At 38.6% G+C, this 18,999-nt stretch overlaps 1 protein-coding gene across 1 annotated transcript; it reads left to right on the top strand.

Moving 5' to 3' along the window:
* Nucleotides 1-7,967: 7,967 nt before the first annotated feature.
* Nucleotides 7,968-12,182, top strand: LOC103136064 (protein L-Myc-1b-like). The gene is made up of 3 exons (XM_007549155.2): nt 7,968-8,293; nt 8,801-9,374; nt 10,838-12,182. The coding sequence occupies exons 2-3, from the start codon at nt 8,867-8,869 to the stop codon at nt 11,392-11,394; spliced, it is 1,065 nt and encodes a 354-aa protein (XP_007549217.1). The 5' UTR covers nt 7,968-8,293; nt 8,801-8,866; the 3' UTR covers nt 11,395-12,182.
* Nucleotides 12,183-18,999: the final 6,817 nt, after the last annotated feature.

The raw sequence follows: 18,999 nt of genomic DNA, 5'->3' as shown, positions 1-18,999 counted from the left end.
CGTTAGATAAAATTATCTTTGATTCTCAGTGTGAAAGTTACTTAGGCTTTTTACCGTTCAGAGTCACACTTACTGCATTTACAAAAGTAATTAGACCTGGATCTTGAATTAAAAATTCAACTCTGAACTTTTAACCTGTATTTGCAGTAAGTTTGTAAAACGGTTGTGGTTTTTCATCTATCATGCTAAGTTTTTTTTTTTTTTTTTTTCACAAAATGCTGATCTAAAACGAAACTAAGAAAACGTGTTTAGTTAGGGGTAAGCAGCTGGCCGCAGGATTTAGATGTTAGATAAACATTTAAATCCTACTGACATTTTTGCAGAGAATCAAAAATCCACAAGAATAATCTATTCTATTTATGTAAATCAGGGATTGTTGCTTCCTGTGTCACTTTTTTTCCATGCGTTTGAGAACTTAGCATTGGAACATTTAAAATTGCATTTATGGAACACAATTTTTTTTCTGTATTTTTGAAATAGCATTTTTGCAGTAGAATTTTGTCCCCCATTCCCAGTAAAAATTACTATTAATTTCTTTGAACTTTGTAGTAAAAATGTTTCACAGCAATTTATAAGCTGAACGTTATTATCCTTTAATATTACATTGAAGCTACTAGAATATGCAGTGCTGTAGTCTTTCCCCCTTACAGGTATCTACTGCTCCTCCACTTGAGGCACAGCTTCATCCTCCACACGGAGAAGGCTTTCCACCCTTTCTTGTCAAATTTTATTTTTAGACAACGTGAGCAAATCCAAAAGACAAGAAAGTGTTTAAAAGATGGCTTTACTTAATGATGGGCTAAAATACAGCCTTCCAGAACTCCATTTTATGTAATGTACTTTTAAAGGACAAGTTTGCATAATGCTATTTCTGAGGAGTGAAAAGTTGAACTAAAAATGAGTTCTGAGACTATTTTCCTTCAACTTAAAACTCAACCTCCACAACTTACCTGCCAATGTTCAATATTTCTCACAAATACAAATACAAATACAAATACAGATAGATTTAAACTGACCTACGTCAGTTTAAATCTATCTTTTTTGGTGGACTATTGCATTTTCTTCAAGGTGTTTTATGATCATCCCTTTGTGACACAGTCACTCCCATTAACATTAAGCTCCCATTAAGTGGGTCATAAAAGATAATGCTACTGCTGCCATAGCTGTAAAGCAGAGGTAAAGTAAGAACATCCCAGGCAGGTTCGGTTGCAAAAGCTCAAGCAAATCTTTGGAAATAGTTTTGCAATTTACATTTGTTTTGGAGAGTGAGGACTGATCACAGTTAGACCTTTATGTTAACCATCTGAGTTTGTGCCCCAGAACCTGAACTTGCTCTGTGGCATCTATAAGCCATGTTAACCCTCTGTGGTGCTTGATGACTGGTTAGTACAACCTAGAGCAACCTGCATTATGTCGCTTCAACATTTTCTATTCAAATCCCTCTCCTGAAAAAAGGGCAGAGCTGAAAGGTCAGAAAATGAGCCTCCCGCCTCATGAGCTGCGCAGATTCAGGAAAAATCCTTTATGTGCTGCTAAATCCATGTTAAATGGGCTTAATGCTTTCTTGTTCAGTCCAACTTTAATAAATAATGGCCAAATTAGTCTCTATATAGAAATGTGGGGTGGGGAATTGTTTGTTTTTGTGGGGTTGTTTTTATTGATCTGTACAGCACTTTGAGCTGCTTAATAGGGTGAAGGGGGCTTTATAAATAAAATTACTTACTTGATTGATTGATTGATTGATTGAAAAGTAGATTTGATAAGGGGGGCATATTGTCCAATTATCTTAATGCTTGAAAGAAAAGTTTTCTCATACATGTCAAGAAAATAACTAAAGTCTTGGGTAAGTCAGGAATTAACCAAAAATATTAACAGTAATGTTATTTTAGTTAATGTGGTTTTATTATAGCTTAGCATATATTTAATTCTGTAGATTATTTTGTTTACTGTCAATGTGCCAAAAAAGTGATAGAAAGAAATAAGATATTAATGTGTAATAAGACATCCCATAAACCTAAAATAGTTTAAGTACACATTTTATAACAGAATGGCAGAAAATGTGTGTAATGTGTGATTGTGTGTGATGCTATCACACACAATCACAAAATGTGTGATTCACCTCTGCAGGGTGAATCCTCAGCAATGTGTTCATAACTTTAGTGATGGCGCCATCTTTTGGTCATAGATATAAATGCCATACATTTTGTCATGAAACTTAAAACACAAGACAATAAATGTTTTCTTTTTGTGTGAATATTTATTAGTTTCATTATTTATTCATTTGATCATCAACTGCTACTGCTAGTCCCTTGCAAACATATTAATGCATCTTGAAATCTTTCACATGTTCTCATGTATTTTAGGATTTTTCAAAAACGGTCTAAAATTGTGTCATGCATTTATATTCAATTATATTGAATTACCAATGCTTCCTACCACTTTTGCACATAGAGACTACAAATATTGTTTCCTTGGTCTTCATGGTGCTGCTTGTTCTCCAATATTTATTTATTTTAGAACTGTTACCTTTTTTTATCATAAAGCATTTACCTCTGACACAGTTACATTTATGCTGTATATTTTTTTTAATAGAAATAACACTAAGCATATTTTACCCTTATTTAGTCCAATATTAGGAGATTCCTCACTATATTTAAGTGGCGGAACGGGATAGTTTTTATTTTTATTTTTATTTTTTTATCATTTACACCTTTCAAACACCAGGTGGCAGCATAAGTCAGTCAAAATTTGCAGCAGTGAGGCAGCAGTTGAAATCAATCAAAGCAAACATTTATTCATCATAGCTACTTTCGGATATTTCCTTTAACTCACAATTATGATTTTAAAAACTTTGTTTGTGAAGCACATTTTACAGGGTAAGAATAAACTTCAAGTTATCCTCATTCTAATCACAGGGAGGATTTTGTCTTATTGGCAGCTATTTATAATGTGTTACAAAGTTCACAGACTTTGCCTGCAATTTTACCACCTTTAGCTGCTGCAGTTCTTCACTGAGGAAATGACAGCCCATAGTAAAAGCCTGATGTAATGCACAATGTTGACGATAGAGATGTGAAAGTTGCAAGCAGGTAAAACTGGAACTCAGTTGAACTCTTTTGCAACATGCTGCGGATGGAAGATCACCAGAATGTGTTTTTTTTTTTTTTTTTTTTTTTTTTACATCCCAGGGGTGCAATAACATTTGTGTGACTTATTTTGTTGTCTTTCCTGCATGTCTTTTCTTTTCTTTTTGAATGACTGGTCCCATTTTGGAACCAGCTCCAAATCGTATTTTCTCAGCTGGGAGGAAAGGGTCACAGGTCAGGGCCAAGGGATGTCACGAGGTCGTGGGGAAAGCGGGTACACCCTCTTGTATTGCACATGTGGGCAATGCTTTAAAGAATCTCTGAAAAACCCTCCAAATTCCTGGACTGCGGTCGGCTTAATGTTCTCTAGGAGGTTGACTGGGAGTTACAGACCACACTGTTACTCAGCCGAGTGGATCCCAAACCCTTCACCCTTTTTTTCTTTAGCATCCCCACACATATGCAGCTTTAACTAGAAGGAACAATAGAGGCTACTTGAAGTTAAGCTGTGAAACGATTTGGGGGGGATGCTTTTGTTGGTGTTAAAGAGGGTTTCCCCAACAGAGGAGAATATCACAAACTTTAAAGGGACGGAAAAGAAAATGGAGTTGAGAGAAGCAGATTATAGTCTTGAATATTTCTGTTTGGGGTAAATGGAGTATCCCAAGCATAGAAAACTAAGTGTTAGTGCAATTGTGGAAATTTGACAGGATATAAGCATTGAGATCTCTAATCTGTGAGAGGAAAAACTCAAGAGTAATCTAGAAACACTTTTAAATGAATAAAAACTACTTATTTATGCTTCAAAGCAAACTTTTATAGACTTTAGACTGCCATGATGTGGATTTTCCAGTGTGAGACCATTCATCGCCTCAGAAGATTTTTTTTTTTACCAAAATAACATTGCAGATTTATTGCAACAAACGCAAGTCTTGATCTGTTTGTCCTACTAAAAGCACATTTGAAAATCATTCCTTAACTGTCTTTAAATTAACTCTAAAGGAAAGTTATCCAAAATATTGTTTGAGAGAAGAATTTGGGTTTGTTGCCATGTTAACTACTGCACCAATGTTAGAGAAAAATAGCGAACTTGTAAAATGGCAGACAGAACAAATATGTTCACCAATTCATATCTTAAAGACATGTGAAAATAAGAGTGCATGTTGTAGTGTATGGATGCAAAGAAGCTACATAATTAAAGCAAAACTTTAATTTTAGATTCAGCAAAATAGAAATGTTACATTTAACTTTGAATTCCGAAAAAAACATCTACATACGATTCTACCATGAAGACAAGTTTCACTTCAGCTTCTGAAGTGATGCGTCCAAGATTGTAATTGGTATTCAGCAAAATTTTCAAAAAGAAAAAGACACAATCCAAAGTTTAATTCTGGATTCAGAAAAACAAAAATGTCTGATTTGATCCAAAACTAGATATCAAACCTCTAAAACCCTTTTTTACTGGACGCTATCCACTACTCTGAAGATTAGGACTTTTAGTCTCAAAGCAATGCATCTTTGGTGCGATCACATGAACTCACAACAAATGCTGAAATTTTGCTTAAGATGAAGACATTAAGATGTAACCAAACGTTTCAGATCAGGGGACAAGAAAACTGGTCAAACTGTGAAATTGAAAACAAAACATTTTGCTTGTCTGCTGCAGGACGCAGTTAGTCCTAACTGGCCACCCGTATTGTCAAAAAAGAAAAACGATATCGTGCATATTTGAATTTTCTTATTTTGTTATTGTCCATTCATTTATAATTTACAACCAAATGTACACTGACAAGTATAAGAGAGGTTGGATTTCTGCAGGAATTTGATTAAAAACAGATGACAAGAGAAGAAAAAGCCCTCTGGTCAGTGGTCAGCTATGTCACCAGATGCATCTGTCTGGATGCTTGTTTTTGGGAGGGCAGTTTGTATCTGCAGTTAAATAAGGTGTAAAAACAAAACAGGAAAAGCTCGCTGAGCATATGACAATGACATGTTCCTCTGTAAACACCAAAAACTTATTTAAAGCAAGTTTGGCTTGTAGCTTTAAAAAACAGCTAAGAGCTGTGTGCTAGACATTGAGACACTCGATGACGACAGATGCCCATCAGTGCGCCTCGATGTTGAAGGTTTTGTTTTGGGTGTGTGCACAATTAATTAAGTCAAAAGAAACCCACGCTAAGGCAAAGGCAAAGTGGATCAATATATTAGCAGGAGGCAAAAAACACGGGGTGGTGGATGATCCTGACCTGCTGCTCTGCGATCACCGGACGTTGGTAAACTCTAACCTCCTGCTCGCTCGTCAGCACAGAGCGCTTAATTACACCAGACATTAAATGGACAAATCAGCTCCCTGTTTAATCACCGCTTGATTCAACACCATTAATCCAACGCTTCAGGTCACTGACGAGAGCATCTGTTTTTCAGGCGTGGTCCTCCTCTTTTATTTATTTATTTATTTTTTTACTTCTGCCCTGTAAAGAGAGATTTTAAGAGCAAATAAAGTTATGTTTGTTTTAGGACATGAACTTGTTTGCAGCTGTTGAAGCTTGCTCCTTAAAGAAGATTACTCTCTTTACAGGCACTTACTGAGGTCTTCAGCAGCCGAGTCCCGACACGGCCCTCATTGTGCTCCTTTGTGTCGAAATGCAAACCATTTAAGGTTGTGCACTCCACCCAACAATGTGAGAATGGCTTCACAGTTTGAAATATAAAGCATCTATTAGCGAGCCTAGATGTCTTCTTTCTATCTGGGTGTGAAACCAGTTTTAATTTGATTCAGGAGCACAATTTACAAACCGCATCTCCAAATTCACACGTTTTCACACCGATGTAGCTTCCATCAAAAAAAAAAAAAAAAAGTGTTAGTTAGTTTAAAACTGGTCTGATCTGACTGACATTAATGAAAAGAAGCCCTTACGTAACCAAAGTTGCAGATTAATTCTTAATTCTGCTAATTTTAACGAGATTAGGAGAAAGTAGGTTAATCTTTCAAGTAATCTTTGGTGTCGAGGTCGACGCACGTCGCCTTTACGTCTGAGAATTGCAGTCAGAACAATGAAGACATCAAACTAGCCTGGATGTGACCCCTGACTTAAATGCTGACCTCAGTCATCTTGCATGTATTGTGATATCTTAGTAAGTAATCTTTCATTTCTGTGCTGTGTGTTTTTTTTTTAGATAATTAGGGTGGGGTGGCACGTATCAAAACCTCACTCAAGTAGCCTTAGCTTTGGAGAGTCAAATATCTAGAGATGTAAAAAATAAAAAAATGACTAGAAAAAGCATTTCTAGTGACATTTGTAACATTGATCTTAATTTTGGTTTAAACTATTTAAAAGTAATATAAGGTTTTCTGTATACACATCAGAAAACATACAGGGATAAGTCTAATTGCCAAGCCTGGTAAAGTGGTAAAGTGACCTTTCTGTTTACATTTTCTGCCCACTGGTTGCTTTTCTTAGCTCTTATTTCCTTCCCCTGTTCAAAGACATGCAACACTGAGGTCAACCTGAACAGGATGTAGCAAACTGCTAGCCCTAATGACTTCACTGACTGCAAAAGTTATCAAAATGTACAATGCAGATAAATAAAAAATAGTTACTTTGTGTAAAGCCAAGAGCTGTGAAGTTATATGTTTCAGTAATGTTTTTTTTTTCATTGTACAAAATTATGCTTAAATAACTATGTATCATTCCTGCTGATCTGAAGTCAGACTAGGGTGATACTAAGTAACTTTGGCCAAAAATAACCTGAAATCAGTTATCTATATTTATAAGAACAGTTACTTTATCTTTTGTAAGATATGGATGGAAGTTCAACAATAGAAAGAAACTAATAATACAAGACATGAGGTTTGGCCAACAGTGTGCACACATGTTTTTTTTTTTGTTTTTTTTTTTTAAAAGGGTGACATGAACCCATGAACAACATACGAAGTAAGATGGCAGTTTCCAAAGTTGGGGAATTTGGAGATCCTCCTGAAAAATCTAAATAAATAACAATGATATAAAAGTGAAAGAAGATTTGTGCAATAAATGTTGCAAATGGGTAAGACAAACAAAATGCCCACAACCTTGTCAGGTTGCAATAGCAGCTCCAGGAAACCTTGATGAAACACAGCAGGCCAAAAACCAGCGGAGAGCTGTGCCTGATCCACTGAAGCACTGACGCCAGCCACTGTTCACACCTTGTGAATTCCCCACAAACTCTGTAATGGGTTTAACGTCGAAATCCTCTCAATGGTGCTATTGCATAAGGACACTTTTTCCCGCCACCTAATTTTCCAATCAAAAGCTTGGCAGCAGCACTCTATGGAACCAGACTGTTTAGCCAAGACCTTTTGTGACTTATCCTCGCTGTAAAGGACTGTCTGGTAGACTACTGTCTTCCCTAAGCTCATATAAGCTATGACTCAACTTTTATGGATTAAAGTGTTTTTTTGTTTGTTTTTGTTGCTGCTAGTCTCGTGTAGCATTTGAATTATTTGATAAATTAAGTTGTAGGTTTTTACAACTGTAAGCCATAATTAAAAAGAAAAAAAATCCTGGATGTTATCAGACTGTGTGCAATGAATCTCTAATTTTTCAACTGAATTATTATTATTATTTTTTTAAATTACGTTTCTGAATCATATTCCACTTTACTGAACTGCAAACGTTAGGACTATCACCTTTTTAGAAACACGCGTTTTTGCCACGAGAATAAATCTACCTTACACTTAATTTACAATTGTACCCTGACATTGTCGTTATCATCCTTAATAGGAGTGAAACAGTTATAGTAAATCTGTTGTGGCCATGACTGGTGCTGCATACCGGGGCGGGGTTCTGCGCGCCTCCCCCACGTCTCTGATGCAAATAAAGGGGCTTTACCCGGATCTACCGCAGCAGACATTGCTGCGGCTGCGGCTCCTCCCTGCGCTTTTATCGCCATATAACAGGATATCTCACTGGCGCGAAAAACGCACAGTGGGGCTCTCTATTGTGAGGCGGGCGGGTCTTGCGTGTGTCGTCTGAGCCCCGGTGGTGTTTTCTCTGCTTTTAATTTAAAGTCGTATTTCTTTAATTGCAAACTGAAACAGATTTCCAGACAGCGTCCCTTTTCGCCGCCGCTTTACAATCGATGGTGTCAGCTTCTTGTGACTTCATCCGCTGAAACAGGCGGATTTTAATGTGCTGAGTTGCGCTTTTGGAACCTGCGGAGATCCGGTGAGTACTTTTAATTCTTACACGTTGAGTTTCTGGTGAGGAAATGGAGCTCCTTTGATGTGTTTTAACCCGGTCTCTGCTCACTTTTTCCTTTTCCTTTTTTTTTTCCTCCCCCTCTAGTGCTTTAGTTCCGAACAAAGATCTAACTGCATTTCAGGAAATGCTTTACTTTGGCTTTGAGATTTCTCAACGCCATTCTTTATTCACCAAATTAACCGTGATTTGAATTTAAACATAAGATAACGTGAGATATAATGTGTGTGTGTGCGTGCGTGTGTGTGTGTGTGTGTGTGTGTTATTATATGCAGTAAGCTTATTCAATAAAAGCCTGTATCCATTACTGCAAAGAGCGTATCCGCAAGATGGGATTAATAATTAATGTGGTCCCATTTGTTGGAAGTCAGCTGTTCCAGGAATGATGTCCCATTAGATGGATATTTGATCAGTCGGACGGGAGAAACTTTTAGATGTAACGTGATTAATGATATCTTTCTCTGGACTTCACAGGATCTCCCTCATTTCTGGGATTAACGTGGATTTGTTTTTTTTTTTTGTTTTTTTATCAGCCTAAACATGGAGTTTGATTGTTTCCAGTCTTATTTTTTCCACGATTTCGACACCGAGGAGGATTTTTATAAGTCCACTGCGCCCAGTGAGGATATCTGGAAAAAGTTCGAGCTGCTGCCCACCCCTCCCATGTCCCCCCACAGGACTCTGTGTGACGCTGCCCTGCACTTCTCTCCGGGGGACAAGTTAAACTGGCTGACCAAGGTGCTGGGGCCGGATGAGGTGTGTGAGGGCGCGTTCACGCCCGACCCCACGGAGCTTTTTGATAACCTCAGCGCGCACATCATCCAGGACTGCATGTGGAGTAGTTCCGAGAAAGTGTCGGCGGCTGCGGCGCAGACCCCGGCTCCCCAACAGATCTCAGTCCGGGCCACCAAGACGCAGTGCGCCTCATCGGGTGGTCTCATCTCCGCGGCTATAGACTGCGTGGACCCCGCCGCCGTTCTCACCTTCCCCGCCAGCAGCTGTAGGAAGCCGGCGTCGTCTGGCTCAGAGTCTCGCTCTGATTCCTCCGGTAAGGACGGCCCCACCCTGCCCTGCCTCTGGGCTATATTGTGCCCACCAACAATGGGTTATTTGGAAAAAGCAAGGCGGCACCGAGGCAAAGTGGTTGTACAGATCAACCTCAAATAAGACTTGTTTTCTTTTTTTTTACTCTCTCTTTCTCTTTCTTTGACAAAAAGCGCATTCTGCTTGCGCTGAACGGGTCATGCTTCCTTTTAAAAACCGCGCCCCTATCACTTTAAGGCAAACAGACCTCGGTTCTTTATCTATGGTTGCAGTTGGAGGGGCGGATTTACTCTGTCTTCATAATTTATTGCCATTGCGCACAGGGGCGTCTCCAGGAAGTTTTGTGAGGGATGACCAAATGGGGGCTACTAATGTCACTGGATGGCACACACTACAATCAAAAGCCAAGTTGTTTTGCTGCCATAAACCATGATAACAAAAGAAGAAGAAGAAGAAGAAAACCCTAGATTCTACCTCCATAAATTTATAGTTTCGAGTAGTTTTTTTTAATCAAAATTGATGCTTGCATGTTTTTCCATCCATGTCAATCTTAGTTTATTATTTTAATTTTTTTTTTATCCAAAGTATTTAATCTTGATGTTAGAGTATGGGGCCAGAAAAGTATGATACCTTTTCAAAATAACAGTGTAAAAAATATATTATAAAAAAAATCATAATACCCAGTCATTTCCCAGATTTGTATTAATTTTGTACCAATCATCTATTTTGTTTTAGAAATAACATTAGCAAGTAAAACTAGATTAAACAAGGTACATTTGTTGCAACAGGAATTAATTTTTACTAAAGGGCATTCTGTGTTATTATCTGAAACTGCTACTTTCACTTAGCTTGGTTTTGATTCCCATTTAGCCTTCTGACTCAGGTCACATAAGTATGAACCCAGATCCACTCAAAAATAATCTCAAGCTCCTGCTGACAGACGTTATTTACTGGATTCATGCAGCCACATTTTCTTGCCTCAGCTCTAAATACGTCAGATGTATCAGTGAGTCACTTCATTTTTGTTTTCTGGTGTAGCTCAGAAACTGCTGCATCACAAGCTATGAGCCTAGCATAGTTACTACAGAATCACTTTTGATTGGTTGAAGAAATACTTTTGAAATACTGCCAAGAAAGCAGTTGGGTCACAAATCTCTAGGAATGCCTCACCACCCTCCCCACCACCCCATTTTGGTACCACCCCTGCACCTCCGCTTCCTGAACACCTTACAGAGTGAAGTTAAACATTTACCAGCTTAATTAATGCCATCTACCTTTGAATCTCATTTAGATTATTGAATAGCCACTGATTGAAGCCTCGTTATTGCGAATGTTTCTTCCTTGTTGCTGTTTTAGTTACACTTTAATCCACTTTGTAGAAACCCGTTGTTTTAGGATGACTGTGCAATGCCCTCAGATGAACCTTCTCACTGGGAATTCATGAGTTATTTTCTTCTGCGATGACAGATGACGAGGAAGAAATCGACGTGGTCACCGTGGAGAGCAAGCAGAACCGCGTGCGGCTGCTGAGTGGAAGGAAACCGGTCACCATCAGGGTCCGTGCAGACCCCTGCCCCAAAAGCTTCCACGTGTCCATCCATCAGCAGCAGCACAACTACGCCGCCCGCTCGCCGGACAGCGACCCAGAAGAGGACGAGGAGGACGACGACGACTACGAAGAGGAGCCCCTGAGCAAGCGTGCCTGCACGACGTCCCACCAGCTGCCGCCCTCCCCCTCAGACACCCCGCTGAACTCGGACGCGGAGGACTCTGACCGCAGGCGAAACCACAACTTTCTGGAGCGAAAGAGGAGGAACGACCTCAGGTCCCGCTTCACCGCCCTGCGGGATCAGATCCCCAGCCTCGAGTCGGCCAAGGCCCCCAAGGTGGCTATCCTGACCCAGGCGACGGATTACCTGGAGGAGCTGCATCTCAGCGAGAGGCGGCACCTGCAGGAGAAGAAGCGCCTCCGATCCAGGCAGCAGCAGCTTCTCCGCAAATTATCTGAACTCAAACGCTCCTGAGACTTAATCACAACTGCCTCATTGACAGCAGATAACTTCTACCCTCACAAAAAAAAAAATAATAATTACTTGTCACTTTCAAAGAAAGCTATTCTTTTATAAGCGCAACTTGCCTCATGTAAATAGCTGTGAAATACTTTCTAAATGAAATCATATGGCTGTGGGCTTCCTGTCAAATCCACTGCCACGCCCTGTGAACCTGCTGTGGGGAGGATCAGTTTGCTATGATGTGCTGTTTGTTGTTTTTTTTTTTGTTTGTTTTTTTTTGCACAGTTTTGAACAATGGGTCATAATTGTTTGTTTTTTTTTATTATTGCTAATGCAAAGCTATTTCCAGGTATGCTGTGATAAGAAATATTTTATATTTTACAAACGTTTAAAGCAGTGAGGCAGTCAGGACGAGTAAATAAAAAGAAAATCGTGGATTTCATGTTTTCATTTCATCGTTGCACATTGAATATATGTGTGAATGCCTTTCTGTTTGCAAGCGTGAATGAATAATGACTTGATGTATAAATCCTTTTGTAAATAATAGCATATTTCTCCGGGTAAAGGAGACAAAGCCAGGGTTTGTCTTACAACTTTGCTCCTCTGTGCCACCAGACTTCTATTTTTTGTTAAGAAAGTAGGAAAATAATGATAAAAAAGGAAAAAAGTAGCACCGCTGTACTTTATATTCACACGTCACTTTGTGATTTCAATGCTTTTCTGATTGTTGTTTTTTGTTTTTTTTAAAGCATGATAACCTCAAAGCATCATTAAATTTTTATACCATATTTGCATACAAACATTATTGTCTTATTGTTTTTGTTCCAAACAAGCAAATGCTATGATTTTATTTTGGCCTCACCATGTGATTAGGTTTGCACACATTTCAGCCATTACTGGTTCCCACAGAAACGGCACTCAGCCTGAGCTGGCATCACTGTGAAAGCTTATTTCGAATATTTCATGCGTAAGTAGCGAATTACACTGATTTATCATCCTCCCCAAATAGCTTCCACCACACTCTCTAGTTCATCTGAGGCAAAACAAATGTATTTGAATAGTGCCCTTTGTACACCAAGTAATTCAGAAAGAATACTTTTTAAAAACTGAAAATTCTTCCCATTATTTAAGACACAATAGCTTAAAATCCCACCCACTTTTCCATATGATCAACTATATGTTATCAACTATGTCAAACGGAGCAACAAGATGCTCTGATATTCAGACCAAATTACAAAGATGTACTGTGTCATTTAAAACTCTCAAAGGAGTCCCAGGGTTGTGCTTTGATCACAAACCTGTTGTTTCTTTTTTTTATTATTATTACCAGAAAAGAGTAAATCTTTGACTCATTGACTGTTACGGACTTTAATCATGTGGTAAACATAAAGTTGTGTATCATCAACAAATGAATGGTGACAGGTATTGTAAAGCTACATAATCTGGTTTAAGGAGGTTATAAACACACTAAATGAAAGTGGCCCAAGAATTAGACCCTGAGGAACTCCACATAATATGATATTTGCTCTCTTTTATATTTGCTATAAAGGTAAAAAATATATATATAAATAAATAAAATCACAATTCCAGAACATCACCTGCGTTAAATACAGCCCCAAAATCCAAAAATGCCAACACAGACTTTTTTGATACAACCTTTTTTTCTGTTTCTCTCTTTTTGAAGCATCATTATTATAATGTGTAGCTTTTAAAACTTTATGTCATGCTGTCCAAAATCAGTGTAAATAGCACTGATGCCAGTGTTTTTATTTATTTATTTATTTATTTATTTATTTATTTATTTTTAACCAATGGGTCAATTTGTTGATGGACTGTCTTTTCCCATTCAGAAAACACATTATCATAATTACCCTAAGTATTTTGACGTGTGTCGCCAGCTGCTGCTCCTAAGGAGGTTGAGACTCTGCCCTTCAGATTTGCCCTTGAGGGGAGACCGCATTTGTGTGGCGGTGTTGTGGATCCTCCCCTCTGCAGTGGCTGCTGCATGCTGGCCACCTGATGTGCTCAGGAAGTAGGTCACACTCACATAAATACAATCAGTATCTTCGGAGGAATGCCCCTTGTGTGAAGTGCTACTTGAATCCGTTGCAGGGGAGGAACGCTTCAAATATCCACACCGACAAAACCGAGCACCAAAAAACACTTTTGGGCTTAAATTTGCTGCATGCTGTATCGTCAGCTATTTACTGATCATTAAAATGTAGTTCTGGACATCTACAGGCAGTCCTGCTTGTCACAGCAGCGAATGCAGATCCATACAAAAGTCTGTATCTACACCAGTGTGGTCTGATTTGGCTAAGGTTGTCTGAGACTGTTTCGCCACGCTAAGACAGGATATAGCTGACCCGTAAGCAGGTCATTTCCCAAACAGCCTCCAGATGCCTGGAAGGGAGTCAGTGTATCAGGGAGTGAGCATTCTTGCTATGTTGTGAATAGATGGGAAGACAGAACCGCTTCCTCCCTGCTGCTGTTAACTCACTGTGACCGTGACCCAGACGGTTGTAAACAGCACAGAAGCAGCTCCGTAGATTAATAAACCGGTGAAAAATTGAGCAAACACACAGAAAGCAAAATGAAAGTATTTAGAAAGCACACCGTGTATGTAAACACAAGATAACTAATTATCAGTAACCTTGTGCTGATAAAAATGTTAAACAGCCCGAAGTCCGATTCTGATAATATTTACAATGCTCTTGATTGCAATGATTACAGCAACACCAGATAAAATATTATAAATTATCTGTCGGTTGTGCTCTGAACTTGTTTTTTTTTTTTTATTATTGTTTTTATTTCGCTCCTTCGTTGTTATCTGTTGCAGTCAATGGGAAGTTGGTGCCCCCACATTTTGAGCAGGTGTCCACTGTCAGCTGCTTACTTTGTTTGGGACCGCACTGGATTATATCCCATTCCAGTATCTCAGATATGTTCTGGATTTTAATTGGTTGGTGGGTGGCAGAAGGAGGTGTCAAGCTGGGTATTTTTCACACAGGACTCCACACACGTCTCTATTTACCCAAAAAAAAAAAAACAAACAAACAAACAAACTGTGAATTATCTGATTTTTGTTGCTGGTGTGCACACATTTTTCAACTCACTTTAAATTATCGGATAAACCAGTGAACACAAAAGGGGTCTTGTGTGGTATTGCATATAAATTTTAAATTCAATATCTTCTGTTAGCTACAACTCCAAACGTTAGTGGATTTCATTTGGATTGTATGGGAAACAAGTAAGAAATAGAAAGTAAATTTAGCATAGTTTTTATAATTTCTTTAAAAGTATATTGTGTTCAGCCCTCCTTATTCTGATACCCTGAAATAAAACACAAAGTGAGGTACTTCTGTTTGAAGATTTGTGGTTTTACCTTATCAGTAGGAACCAAATCTCACGTTTCCACTTGCATTTTCTCTATTAAACCTTCAGCAGAACATCATCTGTTGTTTTTTTTTCAGGTTGCAGAGTTCAGCATAGCCTTAATTGAATTCCCATTACAGAGTGACTTCATGCGTTTGAGTTTCTGCTGGCTTCACAATGACTTCAGCAATGATGAGCCTCTGCAGGCCTGAATGAGTCATCTCTGATCTCCTGTCATTTCTTTAGTTAACTTGGAGCAGCCATGTGGTGCAGGTAGTCTAGCCTGACAGAGGAGGCCGACACACCCTGAACTCCAACCGTCTTGGGAATGGTTTGTTGTTTTACCCGTTTTGTGTTCACTTTCTCCTTTTGCAACTGTTCTGATGCTCTAGATTTCATTTCCCCTGTTTAACTGGCATCTGAACCCAAGGGATTTTGTTGAAAGTAATAAAAGACACTAACAATATCATAAAATCAAGTTCGTAAGCCATTTTTTAGTGTTTCTCTATGGAAAGTCAAACAGAATATCAGATAAAACTAACCTGATGCGCAGCAGTTTTAGTAAGCACCCAGATCCTTCCTAAGATTGTCCTAAACTGCCACTATCGGGAAGTGAAAATGATGCTCAAATGTCAGGTTTTGAAGCAGATAGCAGCAAACCTGTCTAACACATTTCCTGTTGCGAAACAACCACAAAATTAATCCAAATCAAGAAATAATCTGGATGTCAATGCTGGTGACAAAAGTTTTCTACGGTCTCGTCAAGAGATGTGCTTTGCATGTGATGACCTTTTTAACAAGCAATATGCAAAGTGCTTATTTCACAGTGAGGTGGACATAGACGAAAATTAATAAAGGTCCGGAGCAAAAGATCACATCTTACTGCATGTGCTTTGTGTTTCTGGAGAAGTGAAAACGAAAAGGTTCCTTTTACGAGATCCGTTACAAGGAAATGCTTGTGAAAAGGCTTCAGATCAGACGCAAAAATCGAGAAAGCATTTTACTATTCAAGTGGGGGTCTTAGCTCGTCCCATGTGTGCAAATGTTGACAAGAGGAACTCTTGAGTTCCTTTGTCATTGTGTCAAACAGACGTTCTTCTTAGAAAAAGAGGATGGAAGATGATCTCTTTATCCCATCGTTTTTGTGCAGCTTTGACGGTTAACTTGCCAGACCAGATTTTGTGGCCACGCTGAACTGCTGAAGTGAATGGGTGATTGCTTGTGTACATTTTCTCCTGTCCCCTCTCAGAGCACCCTTTCATATTAGGGTGCATACTTCTAGCTAAGAAGTCACCCTAATAGCTCACATAGACGGTTGGGAAGAGCACAAACAAGGAGGAGAATGTAGAAAATTGATGATTTGGTAGAGTGGATAGTTCTCCAAGTTAATTCTTACAAATGTTCTAACATATTTTAGGTGATTGGCTTCTGCAATGTACTGAAGAAGCGAATCATGAAAGCATGCACGAACTAAGTAATGAATACGTCTACTCTGCCTCTGCATTTTGGACCTAAAACCGTTTCAAACCTGTAAATCTGGCCGAAAAACCACAGAAACAGATGAGCACATCATGTTTCTGGCGTGCGTCCAAGACTGGGAAAATTACTCGTTGTTCTCGTCGATCTGGCATTGCTCACAGATAAACCGGTTACAAGATAAATACAGTGAAAACCTGCAGTCTTTTCCTGTTGCCCGCTATGCAGAGCTTTTCACTGAGAAAATATGTGTATAAAAAAAAGATTAAAAAATAAAACAACAACATCGTGTCTTCATTCCTGAAAAGTGTGAGATTGTCATCAACTTTCGCAACTGTTAACATCCTCTTGCTTGTGCAGTGGAGATTCTCCTACCTCTGCAGTTTTGCTTTTTTTTTTTTTTTTTTTTTGGAGGAATAAGGCAAACACATTGAGCAATATTTGTACCGTCTCTGAGTGGGTGTGTTCAGGTCTGTATGTTATGAGTGTAGTTATTGTGTGTGCTAAGACAGCAGAGCAAAGACGGAAACAGACCATAAACTTTCTGCACGGGTTTATGGGTTTAAGGCGCAGGTACAACTAGTTGCTTATCTCTGACCCACATGCTGGCTGTAAACAGGGCGATGTGATAAAGATCAAGGAGAAAAAGGTGAAAGTTTAACCGACAAATGAGCTTTAAAGGGGAATGACTACTAGATTTACAGTTTATCACACAGAGATCTTACATTTTCTTTATAGCAGGGGCATATAAACTGTGGTTCTCAGGCTATTTGTGGCAGGCGGTTCATTCAGACGGATACTTTTTTGTACGTTTAAGGAAGTGATTTACATTGAGGCCTTTCTAAGGCGGTGATGAAAAATTTAAATCTTTTAAAACAGAAAAATACTGGGTACCAAACAAAGTGTTGCTTTTACTTTAAATCCCCCACAAGGCACAACCACAAACATCCCGACATGGATGGCATTCATTCATAACATTTGACTAAATACAGGAATCACTTACAAAAAAAAAAAAAAGTTTATAGATTAAATTTTGCAATAAAAATCTCTTATCCCACACAGATGATCAGGAATTTTCAAATTGTGATCATTTTTGTGACATTAAAGTGTAATGCTGAAAACGTGAGGTCTGAATGAATGTCAGGATAATGCAAGCTACGTTTTATATGAATTATTTCACTTTACAAATTTAAAACTTAAGATACACCGTAAAGTAATTACAGTAATTGCATAAATGTTAATATCAAATAACGATAATGAGAGTACAAACCAACCACAATTTTAAAATAATTATTTAATTGAAAAAAATGTTAAATTGGATTTATTTTTATAAGGAAAAATCTTTCTCGCCTGTCCGTTTGTGAAAAAGATAATTTCACCCCTTGTCAAAGCATGAATTTACAGTGACTAACCACACTTTCTCTTTGATTTTACTCACCACACCCAACCCTGATTACTACCAGACATTTATAATTGAGAAATCACTTAAAAAGAAGCTGACTCCAGCAAACCACATTGAGGCCCATTATCCCCAAATGGGGCAGACACTGAGCAGCAGTGAACCTCCCCCAGGAACAGTCGTCTTAATAAAATCAGCACAAAAGTATCCAGAACGTTAAGGCCTTACGTGCGACAGTTAAGGTCAATGGTGATTCAACGATTACAAAGAGGCTGGGCAAAAATGGTCTTGAAGAGAGTTTCTGTGAAAAAACTACTTCTAAGCAAAAAGGAAAAGGAAGACGTCCTACGTTTACCCTCCAAATTTTTAATGATCCTCAAATCAAACATGGTGGTGGTAGAAGTGGGATGCTTTTGTTTGCCTGTGCTGCCTGGGGACTTGGATTAAAAGCCATTGTTGAAACACACCAGGAGGTCCTCCTCCTCTGAGGATCCCCAACATCCCCCAAAAATCAACCAGTTGCAGGTTTTATAGTGGGCTAATCAAAGTCTGGACCTATTGCAGCATATATTCAGCTGCAATACAGCCTGACTTGAGAAAATCTCAGCTGGTTTACACAGTCTTCACTGTCATTGCGTGTGGCAGAAGAAAAGCAGATTAGCAGCAAAGTAGATGCAAAGAGATTTTTGTCGCAATGTCACTTTAACCAGCAGAGGCTCAATATTTAAAAGGAGGCATGGCAACAAAAATAAGGTTGAGGTGAATTTATTTAAAATTTGCAGGTCATTATACAGTGACAGCAACAATTGGCTTTTATGTGGTCAGCAGTTTTAAATCTCAAGGAAAATACCAAGAATCAATGATAATGATAAAACAAGAAATAAATATCATTTGTAAATCAGTTAGACACAACATAATTTTAATAATCTTATTCCATTAGTGATGAAATAATTTGTCTCAATCGCACAGAACAACAGGAGAAAACATTGGCAAATATCAGGGGCAGGCTGAACAAAGCAGGCTGTGTTGTTCACCTGTCATGGTTCCATCATATAACACCTGACTCTTTCCTTTTTAAAACGTTGTTTGGTGTAACTTATCGAGTTTCTTTAGGTCAAAGGGTTCAGATCATACTGAAATTGAGTCATTGGAGCGGAGGTCCAAAGTCTTTAATGATTTTATCAAGCCAAGTATATGGCCATTTAATTTTTAACTCGAGCCCGACTTTAAAGTCATTTGAATTGACTCAACACAGCCACTTTGGTGTACCTGTTAACATGCTTCAATATCCTCTGTGGATGAGTTAACAATAATTCTGCAAAGCATAGTGGGGCAAATTTTGTGCAAAGGACTCATTGTCAGCTATT

The sequence above is a fragment of the Poecilia formosa genome, unplaced genomic scaffold (genome assembly GCF_000485575.1).
Source record: "Poecilia formosa unplaced genomic scaffold, Poecilia_formosa-5.1.2 Scaffold30, whole genome shotgun sequence".
Lineage (NCBI taxonomy): Eukaryota > Metazoa > Chordata > Actinopteri > Cyprinodontiformes > Poeciliidae > Poecilia > Poecilia formosa.
This window is presented reverse-complemented; position numbering and strand designations above follow the sequence as displayed.

What these genes read in the sequence shown, in the direction of transcription:
- LOC103136064 (XM_007549155.2), top strand. Translation starts at nt 8,867, where the DNA reads ATGGAGTTTGATTGTTTCCAGTCTTATTTTTTCCACGATTTCGACACC. An exon ending in GTCTCGCTCTGATTCCTCCG is followed by an intron (nt 9,375 to 10,837) that starts GTAAGGACGGCC and finishes CTGCGATGACAG; the next exon opens with ATGACGAGGAAGAAATCGAC.